Consider the following 21,240-nt stretch of genomic DNA (forward strand, 5'->3'; position numbering starts at 1 on the left):
CTCCCCACTATCCCACCCTCCCCACCCCCCACCCCGTCCACGGGTAAGTGTGCAAGTCTCTGGAACACCTGGGTTTCTTCAGAACCTCACCGCCTCTGGCCTCTGACCTTGCAAGGGCAGAAGAGGCCAGGGAAGGAGTTCAAGTTTATGATGTGGTGTGATGCAGACACACAGGGGTGGCCTGACGGGCTGGTCAGGCCCCACACACAGGCCCAGCCAAGTGCTGGGTATAGGCCTGGAGCCCTCAAGGCTTCTGGAATCTGGTTTCCTGGCAGCATATTCTCCTCTTTGCCTCCCCTGGCCCTGACCTTGGTGATCCAAAGATCATCACAGAGGTAGGATGTGGGGGAGGGACAGCACTGAGAATAGGGTCAGCGTGGACACTGCCACCCACCAGTGGGCCCATAGGGGGGTTGGCAGAGGGAAAGGGGACCACCTCCAGTGGCCCTCTGTGCCTGGCACAGCCTCAAGCTGGACACGCTTCTGCCCTATCTGCTGTGCACCCCTCATTCTGGCTGCAGTCTTCCATGATCTACAGGGCCCTGGTGAAGTGTGGGTGACAGCACTTAGTCCCCCCAAACCCCTTCAGCTCCCTGACCCTGCTGCAGGTGGCTGATCATGGGTATGAGATATGCCCATCAGTGTGCTGGGAGGCGGGGGTCAGTGCGGGCTGCTGCTGGGACTGGGGCTGGGCCCGGAGTTAGGAGCGGCAGGTGTTTGGTCAGAGCTGGACTCTGTTTCTGCGGCACCCAGCCCTCTCTGGGGACCATGTCCCTGGGAGTGATGCTAACAGGAGCCCACCCTTTGCTCTTCTCCCTCTCAGACGGCCCAGGGGTCAAGGAGCACAGACTCGGGACTTGGGGGCATATGTTTATTTAGCAAACAAGGAGGGGTTCCATCAGAAGGGCAGCCTGGGGAGCAGCTGGTGGGCTGTGCAGTGAGAAGGGTCTCCCGGCTCTCTCCTGGTGTCCAGGTTGGTGGAGGCAGCTGGCAGTGTCCTGGGCAGAGGTTGGCCTGAGGGTGATGGGGTGGGGACAGAAGGCACCTAGAAAGAGAGTCAGGGGAATAAAGAGGGCAGCAGTGCTGGGCAAGGGGAGCAAAGGCAGGCCTGGGACCCTCTCCCGCTGCACTCTGGCTCCCATCAGCCCCTTCCTCCTGGGCCGTACTCACCACATGCTCGTTCATTTATCATCAATGCACTCGTCTGCGGAGGATAGAGTGGTTAGCAAGGGCAGGGGTGCCTGGGGGGATCCCTGACCTCCAGGGCCCCTATACTTCCCCTGGGATGCCCTGGGCCCCTGCTTGGCCCAGCCACAGAAGATCTGGGGGTTCCCTTCAAGGATGATTCAGCAGAGGCGTGGATGATGGGGGCAGGGAATGGGGAGAGAAGTCAGAGGACAAACAGACCTGGGTGACTGCAGCCTTGGGGAGGCGCCTGTCCAGGCCAGAACCCCTGAGCACCTCCCAAGTCAGTGGTGAGCAAGCCCCAGGGCCAAGGGGGAACCAGCCCAGGACAAGCAGACTTGGGCAGAGGGAAAGGTGGCCGGGCAAGGAGATGGGAAATTTGGACCTGGGTTCTCTGCCAGGGAGGAACCCTTGGGACCCACCCTGCTGGGTACCCCACAGACCCTTGGGCGTGGCAGGGTCTTCATGAACCCAAAGTGGCTCCCAGGGTCTCCAGTGATGGCAGCAGGGGCCTGAGTCTCCCGCTTCCCCTTTTCCTTGTGAGGCAACATTATACCCGGACAGTCCCCCATGTCCCCTTCTCCTCTCCGTAGCTGACAATTACCAATGGGGACAGGGAAGATGATGTGGTCATCGGTGAGGCCCAGGGATTTGGCAAAGCGGGCGAAATAATCCTTCATATCGGCGCTCAGCTCCTTGGTCCTCCCTACGGTCAAATGGCCAGTGAGTGGCAGGCAAACGCTCCATAAATAGTCTTGAACTTGTGAATGAGGCCTCAGAGCCCTTCCTCATGGGAGGGGTAGGCACAGACCTGCGGGAAGATCCCTCTAACACCCCCCAGGGGCTCAGAGTAAGGGGGACCTTGGGGCCTGGGTGGGATGGGCGTCTTCATCCCCAGCATGAACGGGACCGCGGTCCCAGGGGCAGCGGGAGAGGACTCACCGTAGAGGCTGATCTTGAAGAACTCGTAGTTGTCGTGAACTTTCTTGAAGAACATCATGGCGAACTGGTTGTAGTTGGTCATCATGACGCGCACGGTGTAGTTCTGCACCCCGACATGACCTGCAGTGTGGCCGTGAGGGGATCAGCCCACCCTGGTCTGGTGCCGGAAACGGTTTTTCCTCCCCAGCCCCCGCAGGACGGCGTCTGTGTCCTGTGGAGACCCGCCCCGCTTAGGACTCACTCTCGATGTCGCCCAAAGTGAACTGGCCGGGCTGGTCATTTGGGACGAAAGTTCTGATCCAGTGGTCACAGGTATCGTTCCTGTGGAAACAAGATGGGTGGTGGATAAGAGGGTGACAGTCTGGGGGCGCCCGCGGGGCTCAGTCAGTGAAGCATCTGACTCTTGATTTTTGGCTCAGGTCCTGATCTCAGGATCCTGGGATGGAGCCCCCAGTCCCGCTCTGGGCTCGGCACAGGCTGCTTGAGATCCTCTCTCCTTCTGTTCCCGCCCCTGCTTGCGCATGTGTGCACACATGCTCTCTCTCTCTCTAATGAGTAAAATATTTTTTTAAGAAGGTGACAGCCCACCTGGCCTCAGGAGGACCACGGCCTACCCTGCTCCAGTGGGTCTGGCTCTTCCCCACCGAACGCATCCCTCCTATCTTACAGCTTCCTGCCGTAGAGTCTCCTGGGGGATTCACACTCCAAAGGCTACAGTCTGTTGATGCCAAGGATGCCCTTAGCTCTTGGGCTGACCCTGCCCTCTCACAGGCATCCCATCTGGTACCCTGGCGCCCCAGAGCTCATCTCCCCAAACCTGCCCTTCTTCTGTTCCCTTCACCGCAAGTGCTCCGGCCTCATCCCCCAAGTTCCAGAGCCAGAAGCCCACGGGAGCTGGGTAATTCTTGGCTCCCTTCCGTAGGTCCTCATCTGCCCCCATCCTGGTCATCTCCGACCTGGGACTGACCAGCCTCTATCATTCCTCTCGTTGCTGCAGCCAGACCTGCTTATCACCGGATCCGTTTGTACTGGTGTCTGAGGACCCTGCCCTGCGGCCACCGCCTCTCTCCGGGCTGCTCATCAGCCCCAGCTCAGGGCAGCCCTGTGATGATCTCCTGAAGGAGCTGGAACTTCCTCGAGGCCCAGCCTAGAGACCACCTGTCTGGAAGCCCTTGATGTAGTCCTGGGTGGGATTCCAGGCTGGATCGAGTGACCCTCCTCCCACTCGAGGATGCCCCTGCTCTCTCCGCTCCCGTTTCCCTAGGGCTGTCTGTACGATCCATCCCCAGTACTGTCCGTGTGTCTGCACTGAAGTGACCGATAAATACCAATCTAGAGAATGAAGGAGCGGATGAATGCGGGGGGATCTGGTACCCAACGGTAGGATGAATGTCCACCTTCCACCTTCAGTCATCACTCGGCTTTGACATCAGTCTCCCTCTCAGACCCCCGGGGCGTCCCTGCCGCACTCCCCACCCCCCACCCAGGAGGTGGTGGCCCTCACCGGATCATGGTGGAGGTGACATTGTAGCTGTGGTCGTCGTTCAGCTCGTACGTGGTGGTGTACATCTTGAACCGGGCTCTTCTTGTTGCATTAATCGAGTTCCCTGCTATGCCCACGACGTACCATTTTCCCTGGAACTACGGCGGGGAGGGGTGGCAGGTGATATGTGGAGCCCAGGAACCACCCCTGCCCCCCCCGCCCCCCGCTGCTCTGTCCCTGTAGGTACCTCTAGGCAGCCTGACTGGGAGTCGGGAACTGGGCAGCGGGGACCCTGACTGGCCACACAGGCCTGTGCTGATGCAGCCACAGAAGTTGGGGGCCCCCAGCCAGGAAGGAGCCCTGAGTCTGGTAGGGACAGGGTGACCCTTGGCAAGTGGCCCGCTAAAGTCCCTGTTCCTGTTCATGCAGAGGACCTGAAGATGTCCCCACCTTGCAAGGACTGTGGGGATTACTGAAGGGATCGTGGACCTGGCAAGTTCTGCTCAAGTGACTCTCTTGTCAGCGAAGTTGGGGTGGGGACGGGGGTGTGGGGTGTGCCTTCCATCAGGGGCCCCAAGGGTGGGCTGAGCTGAAGCCTGAACCCATCCGGCCCTGATGCGCTCCCTAAGACTCTGCCTCTCCTCACTCTGTTCACACTCTGCCCCAGGCACCTCCCTGCAGCTGCCCCTCCAGGCCCCTTACCTGGTCCTCCTGGAAGTCGCGTTGCAGGGGGATCGAGATCAGATGTGGGGCTGGGATCGGACTTATGAGGGAGTCCTGGGCCGGAGCCTGTAGGGCCCCCAGCAGGACGAGGCCCAGACACAGGATACCTCGGGCCATGACTTCAGGGCTTAGGAAACTGGCGTGCCGGACAGCAGCGAAAGAGGAGAAGCTAGTGAGAAGGCTGCCCCGGAGACCCTATTTATGGTCCCCTGACCATCGGCTCACGCCAGGGTGGAGTGAATTTATCCTTTGCCAAATCCAGGAAGGGTGAGGCAGTTGCCAGCAACTCAGGCTGAATATTGGGCAAGCTCTCCGTCCCTTTCCCCCAGGTCAGGATTATGCAAGGTGAGGGGCAGGACAGCCAGTGAGGGGGGAGGGGCATTCCCCAGAGCTCCACATCTCCCCCAGGGACAAGGAATCCTTTGTGTGTGGTCCACCATCTCCTATCTGGACAAGCTGTCATCCCTGACCTCTAGGAGCCTCTGCTCAGCTCAAGTCCAGGGTGGGGTAAGTGCGGAGAGGCCCTTTCTGGCACCTGATGAAGACAGACAGTACCTCCGGCCAACAGACTGTGGTACTGATGAGGGAAAACAGAAGGCAAGCTGACACCCCACAACCCACCCCCCATATATGTGACATTCCTCAGGCACTCCTGGATCCCCCAAAGCTAAGGAAAGGAAGAACAGTTAACTTAAAATAGAGATCGCAATCCTGCAAGAAGTGAATCTCTCTCAGTTTACAAATGTCTTAGCAATTTGCAAGAACAAAGCATTTCTATCAACCTAGCTTCCAGAAGGAAATGTAGATACAATGAAATGTCCTTATAACTGTGGCGCCCGGGTGGCTCAGTTGGTTAAGCGTCTGCCTTTGGCTCAAGTCATGATCTTGGAGACCGGGATGAAGCCTGGCAGGGTGGGGCTCCCTGCTCACCGAGGAGCCTGCTTCTCCCTCTCCCTCTGTTGCTCCTCCTGCTTGTGCTCTCTCTCTCTCTCTCAAATAAATAAAATTCTTTTAAAAATATTTTATTTATTTATTCGACAGAAAGAGAGATCACAAGTAGGCAGAGAGAGGCAGAGAGAGGAAGGGAAGCAGGCTCCCTGCCCAGCAGAGAGCCCGAAGTGGGGTTTGATCCCAGGACCCTGGGATCATGACCTGAACTGAAGGCAGAGGCTTTAACCCACTGAGCCACCCAGGTGCCCCAATAAGTAAAATCTTAAAAAAAAAAAAATATCCTTACAGGCTGCAGCCCATTGACAGATGCTTGAAGCGGGCAGAGCATATGCTCCTCCAGGAGGCTCCCAACTACCCTCGTATTAATGTCTTGCTAGAAGGAGAAACAACCTTAACTTGACAAAGGCAAAGGCAGGATCTTTTTTTTTTTTTTTTTTTTTTTGAAAGATTTTATTTATTTATTTTTTGAAAGAGACAGAGATCACAAGTAGGCAGAGAGGCAGGCAGAGAGAGAAGGAAGCAGGCTCCCTGCTGAGCAGAGAGCCAGATGCTCCATCCCAGGACCCTGGGATCATGACCTGAGCTGAAGGCAGAGGTTTTAACCCACTGAGTCACCCAGGCGCCCTGACAAAGGCAGTATCTTGTGAGTCTTCTTTAACTAGGAAAATCCATTTGAAATATCCCTCCTCTTTATCCCGGCACAACTCCCAAGAATATAATTAGTCACCGCTCACAACCCTGGGATGGCAGCTTTTTCTGCCCAAGGCTTCTGTCCCTGTGCTTTAATAAAACATCATTTTGCACCAAAGATGTCTCAAAAATTCTTTCAAAAATTTATTTATTTATTTGAGAGAGAGAAAGAGAATGAGAGAGAGAGAAAGCACCAGCCAGGAGAAGGGCAGAGAAAGAGACTCCCTGCTGAGCAGGGAGCCCAGTGTGGGCTTTGATTCCAGGATTCTGGGATCATGACCTGAGCCTAAGGCAGACGCTTAACTGACTGAACCACCCAGGTGCCCTCAAGAATTCTTTCTTGATTGTTGGTCCCCACTGAACCTCACTTATATTCCCAAACCCCATCACTACTTCCTGGTTCCCCTCCAGGGAAGGGGAGGCAGCTGAAAGTGGACCTTCCTAGCAGGGAAGGACAGAATATGTGCCCTGCCTGTGCTCATGGATCCAGATCCTGGCCCTCCCAAGGGCCCCACACCAGGGCCTGGCCCGGGGTGAGATACCTTTTCTCCAATGAAAGCCCACTACACTAGGCAGTGTTCTCATGGTGAGTCTGCTGCTCCCCAAGTGGCAGAGGTGGCCCCAGACCTCAGCTGATCCCTAAGGTACTTGGCCCCTCCTGTAGGCCCAGGGGACAGAGACCCTCGAGCTGGGCCTGGCTGCTGCAAATGAGACAGCTTGACCAAGCAGGGCTCTGGGGCAGCAGTGCCAGCTCCATCCCGGTGGACATTGTCCCCGGTGAGGACAATGAAGGACATGGCTCTGCACTGGGTGAAGCAGGCTGGGGGGCTGGGGCCTAAAGCAGGGCTCTCTGCCCTGCTGCTCTGGACACCAGGTACTTTAGGTCACAGTGCGTGCAAGGACTCGGTCTCATCCTTGAGAGAGCATCGATACCATCTGCCAGCTCTGGCCATAGCCTTGGGCTGCGGAGCCCCAGGGGCCTAGGCGTGGGCCCCTAGGACTGTTTCTGCCATGGATGATCCCAGCTTTGCCCTGGAGGGAAGTACGTTCCTCATGGGAGCCTGGTTGTCCACAGGAGGCAGTGCAGGGTCCTAGCCCCTGGGTGGTGTCTCCTAGAAGTCACCAGAAGAGCCGCCTGGCCTGAGGCAGAACCGAGGGCTCACTGGCCTCAGATGACTTCCGGGGTCTCCTTGGCTCTTCTAGCTGCTACCGGGGAACCCGCTCCCCTAGTCTGGACTTTGGGTGGTGGATCCTGAGGGAAGGGACTCAAGGGGTCCTGAGATGGGGGGTCAGGGCAGCCTCTACTGCCCTGATGCCAAAAAGGCCCCCCAGAGAACCCCTCGCCCACTCAGGCCTCTCAGGATGATGAAAGAACAGAAAGTGAGGATGAGCAAAGCTTTGGGGACATGATGTTGCTACCAAAGCCCACGTGTTCTCTGAAGTCACCAAGGGCCACCTCTCACCTCTGTCATCCCCACTCACAGCCCTAGGAGCTCTACCCCTGCTCCTCCCTTTTAGAAGGTTATTTTTGAGTTTGCCGTGAATACTGGATCAGAGGGAGACCGACAGGCAGTGCCTACCACTGGACAGAATATTCTAGACTTGAGAAGTCATGAGGTAGCATGGCCAACGGTCCTTTAGTACGAATTCACACCCCCTGCTCATGAGGGTATGAGGTGGGGAGGGGTTAGGACCAGGTCTGGAGCCTGAGAGAACCAGGGCCAGTTGCAAGAAGGGAGAAGGCCCGGCTCAGGGGCCCCTCGTTGAATCCTGACGCCGTGAGGAGGTGCCCACCCTTGCCCACCCCACCCCTGCCAGTTTTTCCCTCCCTAAAGACAGCTGCGTCGCAGATGCTGTGAGGTGTTGAAAGGAAAACTGGGGGAGGCCGCGGGAAGGCTGGAGACGAGGACCAAACCAGACCCTGACTTTTGCCACCTTTAAAGGCTGAATAGCAGAACAAAAGGCTTAGGTTGATAAAGTCCAGTAGCACTGAGAAAGGGTCTGTGCTATGGGTTGCGCGCTCACCTCCGTGACTTCCCACCCGTTTGCTAGTCAGCTAGAGACGATTGGGTCGGGGTCAGAAATTCTTGGCTGGTCCTTGCTGTCCTTTGCCCGGGCTATAGGCTATACCACTGTAAGACTGAGCTGTGCTTACACAAACTATGTCTTGAGTGGCCCTGAAGTCAGTACATCTGGCGCTAGAGGGTCTGCTATTGGTGCTTAGGAAATAGATAATGGGAAAGCTTGAAGGATTTTCTCTACATATTGCAAACTCTTTAGTAATCAGCTAAAAATTGCTTCTGTTAGCTCTATAATACCTCACAGCCTTGAATAAAATCGGCTTTACTGGACATCCTCCTTGGTGTTCCTCCTGCCCCTGTCTCTTTGTCTCTTCATTTCTTTTCACCATCCTCTTACCCTCATGGTCCTGGTCGATTTGTTGCGCTGGCCGCGACAGAAAACCACAGGCCCAAGATGGATTCACTAATGCTAAGGGCCTTACCTCAGCAAAGCCAAGACCGAAGGCCTAACCCAACCGTAGTCCTGACCCCCCTGCACCGCACCTCCCCCCATGTAACCTTTGACCAGTCCACATGGAATTTCCACCACGAAATTTTTTTTTTTTAAATTATTTATTTGACAGAGAAAACCACAGCGAGAGAGGGAACACAAGCAGGGGGAGTGGGAGAGGGAGAAGCAGGCTTCCTGCTGAGCAGAGAGCTGATGTGGGGCTCGATCTTAGGACACTAGGATCATGACCTGAGCCAAAGGCAGATGCTTAACGACTGAGCCACCGGAAGCCCAGCGCCAGGGAATTTACTGAGAGATCCCTCCCATTTCCCTTACGTGGGTGACCTTGACTAAAACGATGGATTCCTTGATAACAGTTTCCTTTCTTCTGTTCCTTCTCTACCTTTAAAAACCTTTCCTTCTCTGGAGCTCAACAAAGCTCCATTCTTTTTGCTAGCTGGGGAGCTGCCTGATTCATGAGTTGTCAATAAATCCAGTTTGATGTTTTAAATTACTCAGCCCAATCTGTGTTGTTTAACAGAGGCTGGGCATGCACATGGGGCGCCGTCTCTACCTGAGGCCGACTCGGAGCTTCTAAGCAAACCCAGTCTTCTCCGGGTGTTGGCTCCAGGCGTGTCTGGGCCTTATCTGTTTGTTGTTATCTCTGTGTGCGCTTGGCCTCAGCTGATGACGGGTGATGGCCACCTCTTCCGCCCTTCCTAGCCCAGCTACCTCTCCCCTCTGGTGAAGAGGATGAGGCGCCTGGGTGGCTCAGTCATTAAGCATCTGCCTTTGGCTCAGGTCATGATTCCAGGGTCGTGGGGTTGTGGGATCGAGCCCCATATTGGGCTCCCTGCCCTGTGGGAAGCCTGCTTTTCCCTCTCCCACTCCCCCTGCTTGTGTTCCCTCTCTCACTGTCTGTCTCCTTGTGTCAAATGGAAGTCCAGAGCAGGACTTGGAAGGCCCCAGCCCGGGCTTCTCCCAGGAGGGACTTGGCCCCAAGGCTTCTGTGTGATGTGTTATGGACTCAAATGAGTGAGCTTTGTGGCCTTCAGGGTCCCGTCTACCATGGAGCCCTTGGAGTTGGCCAGAGTCCAAACAGCACGTCCACACCATGATCCCTCTGAGTGCTGGGGGAATGCCTCCAGAAGACCAGTCACGGCCACAGGAACTCTTGGTGTCCAGAGATGAGCGTTCCTTGGCCACTGTGGTCCAAACACCCTGGAGGAGGAAGGCCTGCTCCTCCAGAGCCCTGGCTTGAGTTTCTAGTTTCCAGAAGCAGCTTTCCAATCTCCAGGCCCCATCTGTTGTGCTAGGGCTTATGAGGGGGCCTCAAGGATCTGCTGGTTCCTGCCCTTCCATCTGGTTGGAACCCTCTAAAAGGCAGCCCTCCCTATCCCTCCCACAAGCACCTACTAGGTTCCTCCTTCTGGAAATGTCCTTTGGGCCCACTGGGCAGGGGGCAGCAGGCCTTGCCATATGAGATCTGGGCCCAGGGCTTCCTCCTCAGTCTGGACCTCAGGTACCTGGCCCTAGCTGGGTGCCTCCTAGCTGGGTGCCTCCTAGCTGGGTGCATGCCTTCTAGCTGGGTGCCCCTGCCTCTCACTCTGGAGCCTGGGCTCCCGTGCAGGCTAGAAGGTCCGTGATGACCTCAGTGGGGACTGGAGGCCATTGCTCTGGGCAGGGTCTGCCGTGGGCACCAGGCATCTAGTGGGTAGATACTGGGCTCTGGTGGGGCTGGGCAGGAGACACCTCTTCCCGGCAGGGTCCTGGCACTAGCCAAGACCTGGATCCTCCCAGCTGTGCATCCTTCCTGCCTGGGCTGCAGCTCCGAGCACCCCAGGAAAGAGTATCTCCACCTTGACCACTCCTGGTTAAGCACCCCCATGCTCCCTGCCCACTAGGCCCTTGGCTAGACATGAGGGACACCATCCAAGATGGCTTGTGTGGGACTAGTCTGGCTCTCCCAAAAGACTGATTCTCCTTGGGATGCCTGGGTGACTCAGTGGGTTAAGCCTCTGCCATCAGCTTAGGTCATGATCTCAGGGTCCTGGGATCAAGCCCCACACTGGGCTCTCTGCTCGGAGAGGAGCCTGCTTCCCCCCCTCTCTCTGCCTGCTTGTGATCTCTCTTTCTCTCTGTTAAGTAAATTAAAAATCTTAAAAAAAAAAAAAAAAAAAAAAAGATTCTCCTTTGCACCCTGAGAACCCAGGATCCACCAGGAGAGTGCCCAGCCCAGGGGGGAGGGGAATGGGTTCTGGAAAGGTGAAGAGAGTACAGATGTCTGAGAGGTACTCAGGCTCCTTTGAGGTCCTCCTGGAAGTGTAGGGCTGCAGCCCTTCTGCCCCTCCCCATTCATGCCAGGTTGAGGGAGGTTGGGGTCACAGTGGCTCTTCCTCTCACCCTGTGCTTATTTCACATGAGGTATGTTCTGTGACTGAGCCTTTCCCTGGGGAAGGGGGTCATGAGACAGGCTATGACAGGCAAAGGACGGGGTCAGGCCCCCAAGGGAGAGCGTGTCCAGCTTCATGAGGAGAAGGAGCCAACTTGGACCAATGGAGAGTGGGGAGGGGGGCCAGGAGCCTGGTGAGGGGGTGGAGGAAGTGCCGAGAGCGTGCACCAAGCCCTCTACAGAGACCAGAGGACACAGGGCACAGGTCTGGGTACCTCTCTCTGTGCCCAGAGTCCTTTAGGTCTTGGGTGGACACCGGCCTCCCCCCCCAGGTCAGTGCAGCTGCAGGTGTCCCTCCCTAATTGCTCAGCCAGGTCTGCCAGGACTGGACTGTCCCATGGCTCCTTGTTCTCTCCCTTGCTCTTGGGTCCCTGAGTCCTGGACTGAAGCTCGTGTCATACCCACCCACCCTCACTCCTATGTTGGAAGCTAATTCTCAGGGCAGTAGTATTTGCAGGAGGGGGTATCTTTTGGAGGTGATTAGATAATAAGAGTGCAGCCCTCATGAATGGAATTAGTGCCTTTATAAGAGACCCCGGAGACCCCTCTCACCCGTCCCCCCCCCTTGTGAGGACAGCGAGACGACAGACACCTATGAACCAGGAATCGGGCGCTCGCCAGAGACTGAATCTGCCAGCGCCTTGACCTTGGACTTCCCAGCCTCCAGAACTGTGAGAAATAAATTAAAACAACTTCTTCTATTTGAGTACAGTCGATACGCCATGTTCCATGAGTTTCAGGTGTACAACACAGTGACTCAGCTTCTGGTTATGCTTTGCCCCAAGTGTAGCTTCCTTCTGTCTCATGCTGTATCATGGACAAAATTCCCTATAATGCATGAGAAACAAATTTCTGTTGTTTATAAGCCATTTAGTCTGTGGTATTCTGTTACGGGCTGAGATAGCTACCTTCCCAGACTGCTGGATCTCACCATCTTGGGCTGCCTCCTCCATACCTCCCTGGAGACTTCTGTCTTGGCCCACCTCGTCCTCCACATCCGTAGGTCCCCTGATCAGCCACACCCTTGACCTTCTCTCCAGAGCACCTCTGTGAACAGTGAATTTCCTACTTTTAGCATCTTCTGAATAAACTATTTCCCAAATCATCAAATTACTGCAACAAATCACTACAAACTTTTTGGCTGAAATTAATGCATTCGGAAGGCCCAAAGTCAAAAATGAGAAGTTCACTGTGCCAAAATCGAGGTGTGGGAAAGGTCACTCTCCCTACAGATGTTCTAGGTGATTGTTCCTCGCCTCTTCCAGCTTTTGCTGGTTACTGGCATTTCTTGGCTTGTGGCCCCTCTGCTCCAACCTGCCTGTCTTCACATCCCCTTCTCTATGTGTGTGATCTCACTTGCCTCTCTAAGGAGCACCCTTGAGATGACATGCACAGCCCATCTGGATAATCTGGGATGACCTCCTCTGTCCAAATCCCAACTCATATTTTTAAAAAAGATTTTATTTATTTATTTGACAGACACATCACAAGTAGGCAGAGAGGCAGGCAGAGAGGGAGGAGAAAGCAGGCTCCCTGCCGAGCAGAAAGCCAGGACCTTGGGATCATGACCTGAGCGGAAAGCAGAGGCTTTAACCCACTGAGCCACCCAGGCGCCCCCAAATCCCAACTCATTTAAAAGGTCCAATAAGAAGGGATGCCTGGGTGGCTCAGTTGGTTGGACGACTGCCTTCGGCTCAGGTCATGATCCTGGAGTCCCGGGATCGAGTCCCGCATCGGGCTCCCAGCTCCACGGGGAGTCTGCTCCTCTCTCTGACCTTCTCCTAGCTCATGCTCTCTCTCACTGTCTCTCTCAAATAAATAAATAAAATTAAAACAAAAAATAAAAGGTCCAATAAGAAGAGGCAAAAACAAGACAAAAAAAAAAAAAAAAGAGAAGAAAATGAAGGGAAAGACCAATCATTAGTTTTGAATATTTGCCTTATACTATTAAAAAGCTGGTGAGTTGTGAGAATAATTTTCTTCTTCTCATAGAAAGTTGAAAACCGAATGCACTGTGTCAGATTATGAATCAGGAATTAGAACGCTGTCAGTCTTCAAGAAAGGAAAAAATCTGGGCTATATCAAGATTTGTTTTGTTTGCTTTTGAAGAGTAATGTACACATTTATTTATTTTTACTTTTACTTTTTTAAAGATTTTATTTATTTGACAGAGAGAGATACACAAGGAGGCAGAGAAGCAGGCAGAGAGAGAAGGGGAAGCAGGCTCCCCGCCAAGCAGAGAGCCCCGTGTGGGGCTTGATCTCAGGACCCCAAGATCACCACCCGAGCCAAAGGCAGAGGCCCAACCCACTGAGCCACCCAGGTGCCCCTAATGTACACATTTAATTTATACACTTTGAAAATCAGACATTAGTATATTAACCATTAAGACATTTTTAAAAAGTAGTAAAAAAGAAACAAAGCAATCTTGTGGGGTGCCTGGATGGCTCAGGTCGTGATCTCAACGTCCTGGGGTCCTGGGATCGTCCTGGGATCCAGTCCCACGTTGGGTTCTCTGCTCATTAGAAGTCTGCTTCTTCCTCTCACTCTCCCTCTGTGCTCTCCCTCTCTCTCAAATGAATAAATAAAGTCTTAAAAAAAAAAGAAAAAAAGCAATCCTGGCTGAACAGCAGCCTGGACATTTTGAAGAGTGCTCCCTCTGTCAGCCAGATGTAGCATGAAGCTGAGCTTGAATCCCTGGCTGGGGTCACAACAAACATGGCACGTGCGTAGTCTTAAGCCTGTGCTTTAGCACAGGGAAAGGCTGCAAAGGAATGAGTGAAGTGTCCTGAGTAAAGGTTTAGAAAAGGAACCATAAAATAAATGCAAAAAAAAAACCCCCAAAACAAAACAAAATAACAAACCAAAAACAAAACAAAACAAAAAAACACCACAAAAACCAAAAACAAACAAAAAACGCCACCAGAACGAGAACATGGAGAGCAGAAATTAAGAAAATAGAAACAAAGATAGAAAAGGAATATCAAAGCCAAACGCTGAGGTCCCCTGAGCATTAAGCAGGGCTCTTTGCTCAATGCTATCCAGAAACAGGGGGCTGTAATAAATGCATGAAGAAAGCAGCAGTGTCAGGGTCAAGAGCCTGCCCTAACATCCTGCCTAATCTTGACCAAGAGGAACAAAGGAAAATTCTGCCAAGTATTTTGGTGGAGGTGCTGGTCACTGGGTTTCCATTCTCTATTTGGGAGAGGTGGAGCAGGTGCCCCGTGTGCAAAAAATATGAGTCTCTAGGGTACAAGCCTCTCTAGCCTCCGGCTTCTCTCCATTCATTCATTTTCCCATTAAATCCTGACGTCGCAATGCAGGAGATACTAATCTTTAGTCTTATCTTACAGATATGGAACAGGCTGGAAAAGGTGAAAAACAGCTGATGGTTCTCTGTCCATATCCCTCCCTACACTCCCCACCCTCCCCCGCAGTGCTGGGCAGGCAACAGGCTACTCTGTAAGCAGGTCACATTCGCCAAGGCTCCGGGTCACACCGGCAAAGGTGGCTGGAGATGCTGACTGGGCAGGGCGGCTTCGCCCACCCAGACAGGCCCTCCTGCTGAGCCAAGACGGTTCACCCGTCCCATCCCCTCAGGAGCCTCCGTCTCCACAGGGGCTGCAGTAAGTGGCTGGAGCAAATGCCAAAAGGGCGAGTGATCTTGAAGCGGCCTCAGTTTCCCCATCTGCAAAACGGGGCCGGTTGCGGTTTCCAGGGATCCATTCCGAGGTGCTCGCCCTGAACCACCGGCCGTCACCTGCAGCTGCAAACTACCGGGGGCGAGGGGTGGGAGGGTTCCGAGCCCCCAGCCCGGCCCCGCTTCCCCTTTCCAGGGGGGCAGCCCTGAAAAAGAAAAGGTCGCTTCAGCAGCACCCCCTCCTTCCATCCCCCGGGCCACCTGTTCCCCCGAAGCCGTTGTCCTTGCCTTCCGCGCCCGCCTCCACCGGCATGCCCAGGTCCCTGTTAGGGTCCGACTTTGCGGTCTCGGGTGCTGCGATGTCCGCGCGACGGTGGACCGCGGCGACCGTCGCACTGACAACTGGCGTCGGGCGGAAAGTGGAGGCTGCGGAGAGCCCGCGGCGCGCTCCGAGGGGAACCTGGAGGAGGAAAGCCACCGCAACGCGGGATCCACCCGACTCAAGCCCCGCCCAGCCCCGTCAGGCTCCGCCCACCAGGCCCCGAGCTCTGTCCCTACGGCAGCCCAGCTCTCGCGCTCTCTACCGCGAGCCCAGCTCTGTCCCCGCCCCACCCCGTCGTCGGACTCCGCCCCTCCCTGCCCACATCCTGACCGGTCTTTGGATCTCCGCCTACTATCCGAGCCCCGCTCCTTTCCGGGCCTCCGGGAGGGGCCATCCGGGACTGCCCGCCGCGAAGCCTAGGTGCTGGGGACCCGGGCCCTCAGCTACGGCGAGCAAGCCCGGCAGAGGGGCGGGGCAGCCTGACAGCTCCACTCTGCCCATTCCTGCCGCTGGTCACCTGCTGGTCAGCGAACCAGCGCCTCCGCGTGGTTGAAATCTGAGACACGTGGTCTCTAAGGCCCCTAGTGTGTATGGAAAATTTTATGGTTCGGGACACAGAAGAAACGGTGCAGCGGCGCGGGAGGGCAGAAAGAGCCCGAGTCGTGGGCACCAGGTGTGGTCTGGCGTTTCCGCGGCCCTCCTGGACCTCCTGGACCCAGAGCTGTGACCCTTTTTGTGACACCCTTCAGGATTCAATTTCTTACATGAGGTAGAAGGTCCCGGACGACGCTGGGACCCAAAGTCCTCACGACGAGTTCCTGCGTTCGGCCCCGGGTCACCACCGAGAAGGGTTATAACTCATGTTCAGAAGCCGGGCATTTAGCGACTCCCAAACATCCCAGAGTGTGTTTCTGTGGTTCTCACGGGTGCGTGGAAACCGGGCGCCCGGGATGCACGCTCAGTTCCTCCGGGGCTGTTCTTCCCCGCTCGGCGTCACTGTCACCCCTAGCAACCCTCCGATGATGGAGACCCGCCCCTTTAAGGGAAGCCTGATTCCCGGCCGTCTTCGTTTTGCGCGCCCGCCCGCGGCGCCGGCGAAGAGAACATGGCCCAGGCTGCACGGGCGCTGTGGCCGGTCGGGCACGCTTTGGCCTGGAGGCTGGGTAGTCGCCTTCCGTCGGGACTCCCCGCGCAGAGTCGGGCTGGCTTCGCGGGAGCGGCGGGAGGCCCGGGCCCCGCGGCCACAGCCCGCAAGGGCAGCCCGCGGCTGCTGGGGGCGGCGGCGCTGGCCCTGGGGGGCGTCCTGGGGCTGTACCACACGGCGCGGTGGCACCTGCGCGCCCAGGACCTCCGAGCCCAGCGCTCTGCGGCGCAGGTAAGCCCGGGACGCACCGAACCGCGGGTAGGGGTGTTGCGGTCTGCGCCGAACTTGGGGACTTCTGGCGGGGTCAGGTATCACCTCTTCTGTCCGTTTGTGACCTTGGGCAAGTGACTCGGATTTAAATATGAGCACTTAGCGTCCTCATCTGTGCAATGGGGTCGCCACTGTTGTCTGCCAACTAGAATTGTTGTCTTCGTCGTAAAGTCATTTTCTAACGTGTTGTTAGACTTTTTAATGGAAAGATTTGGAGATTACAGGAAAGGGAAAGCAAGCCTCCTTCATTACTTTCTAAACATTTTGTCGTTTGGAAAGTAATAAACTTTCCCCAAACCCTCCCACCATCTTCAGATCATAAGGTTATGCATTTGTTTATTAGTTGCAGCATTTTTAGAGAACCGATAACCCTTAGATTCCAGGCCCTGAGATGGAGAGGTGCAGGGAGGTTCCCTTAGCTGGGCTGTGCGAGTGCCCCTTTCCTGGGCTCAGGGAAACAGGATGGTAGGAGAGAGTGGAGTTCTCTGTATCTCTCTGCCCACCCTATGTGGTCCAGCCTCAGTGTCCCATCTGAACAGTGAGGGAGGGGGCTGCTGCTCTGGCTTTTAATATGCAGTGAGCGTCCCTAGGGCTTATTCATCTGCTGAACATGCAGATTCAGGCCCTCCCCATCCTTGGAGATTTGAGGTTGATCCCACTCTGGCAAAGGCTGGGCTCCAGTCCTTCATCCAGAGGGTCCCTTGGGTTGAGGGAGTTTGAGTGCTCACTCCAAGTTGAAACAATTGCTCTGCATCTTGGGTAGCCCACCTGGCGCCGGCAGGTGTGTGTGTGTGTGTGTGTGTGTGTGTGTGTGTGATGTCTGTCCTCTTGGGCCAGGAGGGAGAGGAGAGGGGTCTGTCTGATATTGATCGGAGACCAGAAGATTCATCCTACCTGTACTTCCTGCCTGAGGAGGGTGCTGTATGGGTGCTTGAGGATGGACTGTCCACTGCCCGGGTCTGCTCCCCACCTCCCTGTGTCTCCCTTTCTCTCTGCCACCTATCCCCATTCCTCCTGATGTTCCCAGCCTCCTCCGACAAGTCTCCCTTGGGAGAAATTTGCTTGCAGGTGGGGCTTGGGCACCAGGCCTCAGAAGCCCCTCCCTCTGCTCCCCCTGCAGCTCTCCTTGTCCAGCCGCCTGCAGCTGACCCTCTACCAGTACAAAACGTGTCCCTTCTGCAGCAAGGTCCGCGCCTTCCTCGACTTCCACGCCCTGCCCTACCAGGTGGTAGAAGTGAACCCCGTGCGCAGGGCCGAGATCAAGTTCTCTTCCTACAGGAAGGTGCCCATCCTGCTGGCCCAGGAAGGAGAGAGTTTGGTGAGCCTCAGGGAGCAGCCCCCCACAGCCTGGGTTGTCCTGGAGTACCCCCTAGGCAGGCCCTGCTCTGCAACTCTGGAACAGTGTGGTCTCTTTGGACCTTGCTGTGGGTTATGAACCAGCTGGGCCCAAGGGAGGCGGAGTGTTCCAGAGCTCATCTGTGTGAGCTCTGAAATCAGGGTGCTCCGGGCTCAAGGTGGGGCTCTGCCACTCTCTAGTTACATGACTTGGGGCAGGTCACTTAGCCTCTCTGGGCTTGCTTCTTCATTAATCAACAGAAGGCCATACTCTCAGGTGGCAGGAAATGCTTGGCCAGTGCTTGGCTCCTAGCTTATAGCTTCTAGAGCCCATCCTGCCCCTCAGCGCGTGGGACGCCAGGCGGGTGAGTGGTCAGGGCCCAGACTTTTGGTCCTCGCCACACCCTCCTTCCTATTAGCCACACTTGGGCCTCTCTCACTCAGGATGGGCCTGGGCAGCGGTGGGCAGGGTGGGGAGGGGACTATGTCCTGTGGGGCGGGGAAAGCTCCATGGGCATTGATTTTGGGGATGAACCCCCAGGGTTGGACAAACAATTCCGGGTTCTCCTGGACCAGTTTCCTGGAATGCCTGCGTGTTTATTTTAAAAGAGCCCTGGTGACCCTGCTGGTGGCTCCAGGACCCACTCCCCCAACTTAACCTCTCATCCTCCAGCAACAACTGAATGATTCCTCTGTCATCATCAGCGCTCTCAAGACCTACCTGGTGTCGGGGTAAGGAGCCCCTCAGAGGCCTGGGCTGGCGTTGCATTTCGTCCGTTTTATCTCCCAGGAGGCCTCACCCGGGTTCCTCCAGGGGAGCAGGGTAGGCATTCTACTCTGAGCCATCCCCCCCCAGCTCTGCACATCAGGGAGATGCTCCTTTATTTGCCCCAAGGCCCTCTTGCTGCAGGACCCCCTCTGGCTCCCAGAAGAGGGCTGAAAGCTTTGGGGGGTTAGTCCAGGTTCCCCTTCGGCACCGGCTCAGGTTGGGGTAGATCTCCACGCTGAGCAGACAATGACCCGGCCTCTGAGAGGAAGAACTGGTTGGGATGAGACTCTGGCTGTTTCCCAAAGGCAGCCCCTGGAAGACATCATCACCTACTATCCACCCATGAAGGCTGTGAACGACCAGGGGAAGGAGGTGACAGAATTCTGTAACAAGTATTGGCTCATGCTGGATGAGAAGGAGGCCCAGCGCATGTACGGTGGGAAGGAGGCCAGGACGTAAGTGAGGTGGGGGCGGGGTCTTCTGGAGGTGGGGACGAGGGGGGACAGGCTGAGTGAGACACTGAGATGGGGGAGCAGGGTGGGAGGCCAGGAGGGCTGCGGCCATGGCCAGGGCTAAGTCTCCTTCTGGAAATCCTGCTCCGGCCTCGGCTTCCCATCCATACGCTGCTCGATCTAGACAGTGCACCTGCTCCCACGCCTCCTAGGCCCCGGCTTCAGCAGCCCACCCGGCCTGCCCTCTGTTCGCCCCGTCTTGCCCACAGGGAGGAGATGAAGTGGCGGCAGTGGGCGGATGACTGGCTGGTGCACCTGATCTCCCCCAACGTGTACCGCACTCCTGCCGAGGCCCTGGCCTCTTTCGACTACATCGTCAGGGAGGGCAAGTTCGGGGCAGTGGAGGGTGCTGTGGCCAAGTACATGGGTGCGGCGGCCATGTACCTCATCAGCAAGCGGCTCAAGAGCAGGTGATGGGGCTCACGGGTGCGCATGTGTGCCTGGGGGGGCCTGCTGTCCCCGAGCCCCTGGTCTATGCCACGCCGGGACCCTCAGCCAGAACTCCCAATTGCCTCCGCCTCCCCAGGGGAAGCAGACCGGCCTGGGGGTCTGCTCTGTGCCTCCTTCTGTTGCTTTCTCTGGGGTTGGGTCTCTTGGGTCCTCCTTTGGTCATGGCCTCCCTGACTGGGGCGGATGAGAACTGATTTTTGCAGGTGTGATGCCCCTTAGGGGGGTGGCCCCGGCCCCTAGCCTTCCCGTTTTCCCCACCTGGGCCAAGGGTTGGAGTTTCCCTGATGGACTTCCCTTCCTCACTAGGCACCACCTTCAAGATGATGTTCGTGAGGACCTCTATGAGGCTGCCAACAAGTGGGTGGCAGCCGTGGGCAAAGACCGGCCCTTCATGGGGGGCCAGAAGCCAAACCTGGCTGATCTGGTGAGTCTGGTGGTGGCAGGGGATGCCCAGACTAGAGGGGCCTATCTGGGCAGAGGAAGCCCATCTGGAGGCAATACCTAGTCTCACAGCTCTCCTGCTCTGGAGGCACCTGGCTCCATCCAAGGAACTGTCTTGCTTCACATCACTGACAGGTTCAGGGGAGGGGCTGGCTTTAGGCCCAGCTGGATCCAGGGACCCAAGTGGTATTACCAGGGCTGGGCCTCACCTCTTGCATCTCAACTCCTTGGAGCTACTTGCACCCACCAGAAGTCCTGGGACAGTGTCTTGTTGGCCTGGCTTGAGTGCCAAGCCCCGAAGCAGTCCTTCGAGCTGGGATGGAATATGTTGATTGCCAGATCTGGGTCTTAGAGCTGGATGGTGGGGTCCTCTCTCCTCAGATTTTAGGACCCGAGAGTGGGGCAGGACATTTTCCCAAAGGAAATTCTAGAGGTGGGGTTTGTTGCCCAGATAGGGGGAGTGGATGCAGGGCAGACAAAACCTACAGAAATCCCCCACATTTCACTCCGAGCACCATGTGCAAAATTGGCGGTTTAGTGAGCCCTCTCAGAGAGGGGAGGTGACAGGCCCCAGGGCGCACAGCTGGTGGAGGGCAGATGTGGATGTCCCTCTGTCGCCTCCCCCAGGCAGTGTATGGTGTGCTGCGCGTGATGGAGGGCCTGGAGGCTTTCGATGACCTGATGTGTCACACCCGCATCAAGCCCTGGTACCTGCGGATGGAGAAAGCCATTGCTGAGGCCCCCCAGTGACCTGAGTGTCCCTGGAGTGGTGAGACACAGCAGAAGACGCTGGCTGCCGGGGACCAGGACCACTGGGTCAGCAACTGATGCTGTGCGGTGGGTGGGGGATGGGATATTCGTGCCTCCCCCCCACCCCCCAGCTCCCTGGCTTCTAGCACAGAGCACCTGCTGCAGCCCTGGGACGATGGGGGACAAAAGCCAGCCTTGGTATCTGCCCACAGTCCCCTGAGGGGCCCAGAAGCCTGCCCTTCTCTGGGACTTTCTGTGCCCTGCTATTTCCGCACCTTGGGGTGGCAATCGGCTCAGGCTTCTGCCCTGGACAGGGGAAGGAGGAATAGTCTGGTTTACAAAGGATTTCATCTCTGGCTCCTCCTGGTCCCGGCTCTTCCCAGGTGCCCCTGGGATTGTGTGTCACGTTTGCAATAAAGAAAAGGTTTGCTGCTCCATTCGTGGTGCTGTGGTGGGGAGTGGAGGGTGCTGTGCGGGACTGCTGGTGAGCAAGGCTTCAGACTGAGGCCCCCGCCCCACCCTGGTGGTAACTAGTTTGTCCGGTGCTAACTGGGTGTCGGACCTGGGGAGAAGGACTTGGCAGGCTTTGTGTCACAGGGACCCTGGGACACCACCACAGGATAAGCAGCCGGGAAGCCCGAGATGCCCCAGGACGCAGGCCCACTTGTGC

General features: G+C 56.3%; 2 protein-coding genes across 2 annotated transcripts; one reads left to right on the forward strand and one right to left on the reverse strand.

The window, feature by feature from the left end:
- Positions 1–865: 865 nt before the first annotated feature.
- Positions 866–4,597, reverse strand: LCN2 (lipocalin 2). Its single transcript, XM_059142947.1, has 7 exons — positions 4,313–4,597; positions 3,632–3,768; positions 2,369–2,448; positions 2,128–2,247; positions 1,790–1,891; positions 1,171–1,204; positions 866–1,045 (listed from the first exon to the last, which is right to left on the reverse strand). The coding sequence occupies exons 1-6, from the start codon at positions 4,448–4,450 to the stop codon at positions 1,182–1,184; spliced, it is 600 nt and encodes a 199-aa protein (XP_058998930.1). The 5' UTR covers positions 4,451–4,597; the 3' UTR covers positions 866–1,045; positions 1,171–1,181.
- Positions 4,598–15,973: 11,376 nt separating this feature from the next.
- On the forward strand, positions 15,974–21,007 carry PTGES2 (prostaglandin E synthase 2). The gene is made up of 7 exons (XM_059142946.1): positions 15,974–16,274; positions 17,434–17,631; positions 18,322–18,380; positions 18,723–18,872; positions 19,139–19,339; positions 19,686–19,803; positions 20,448–21,007. Exons 1-7 carry the CDS (start codon positions 16,005–16,007, stop codon positions 20,568–20,570), a joined length of 1,119 nt encoding a protein of 372 aa, XP_058998929.1. The 5' UTR covers positions 15,974–16,004; the 3' UTR covers positions 20,571–21,007.
- The last annotated feature ends 233 nt before the right edge of the window (positions 21,008–21,240 follow it).

The sequence above is a fragment of the Mustela lutreola genome, chromosome 12 (genome assembly GCF_030435805.1).
Source record: "Mustela lutreola isolate mMusLut2 chromosome 12, mMusLut2.pri, whole genome shotgun sequence".
Classification (NCBI taxonomy): Eukaryota; Metazoa; Chordata; class Mammalia; order Carnivora; family Mustelidae; genus Mustela; species Mustela lutreola.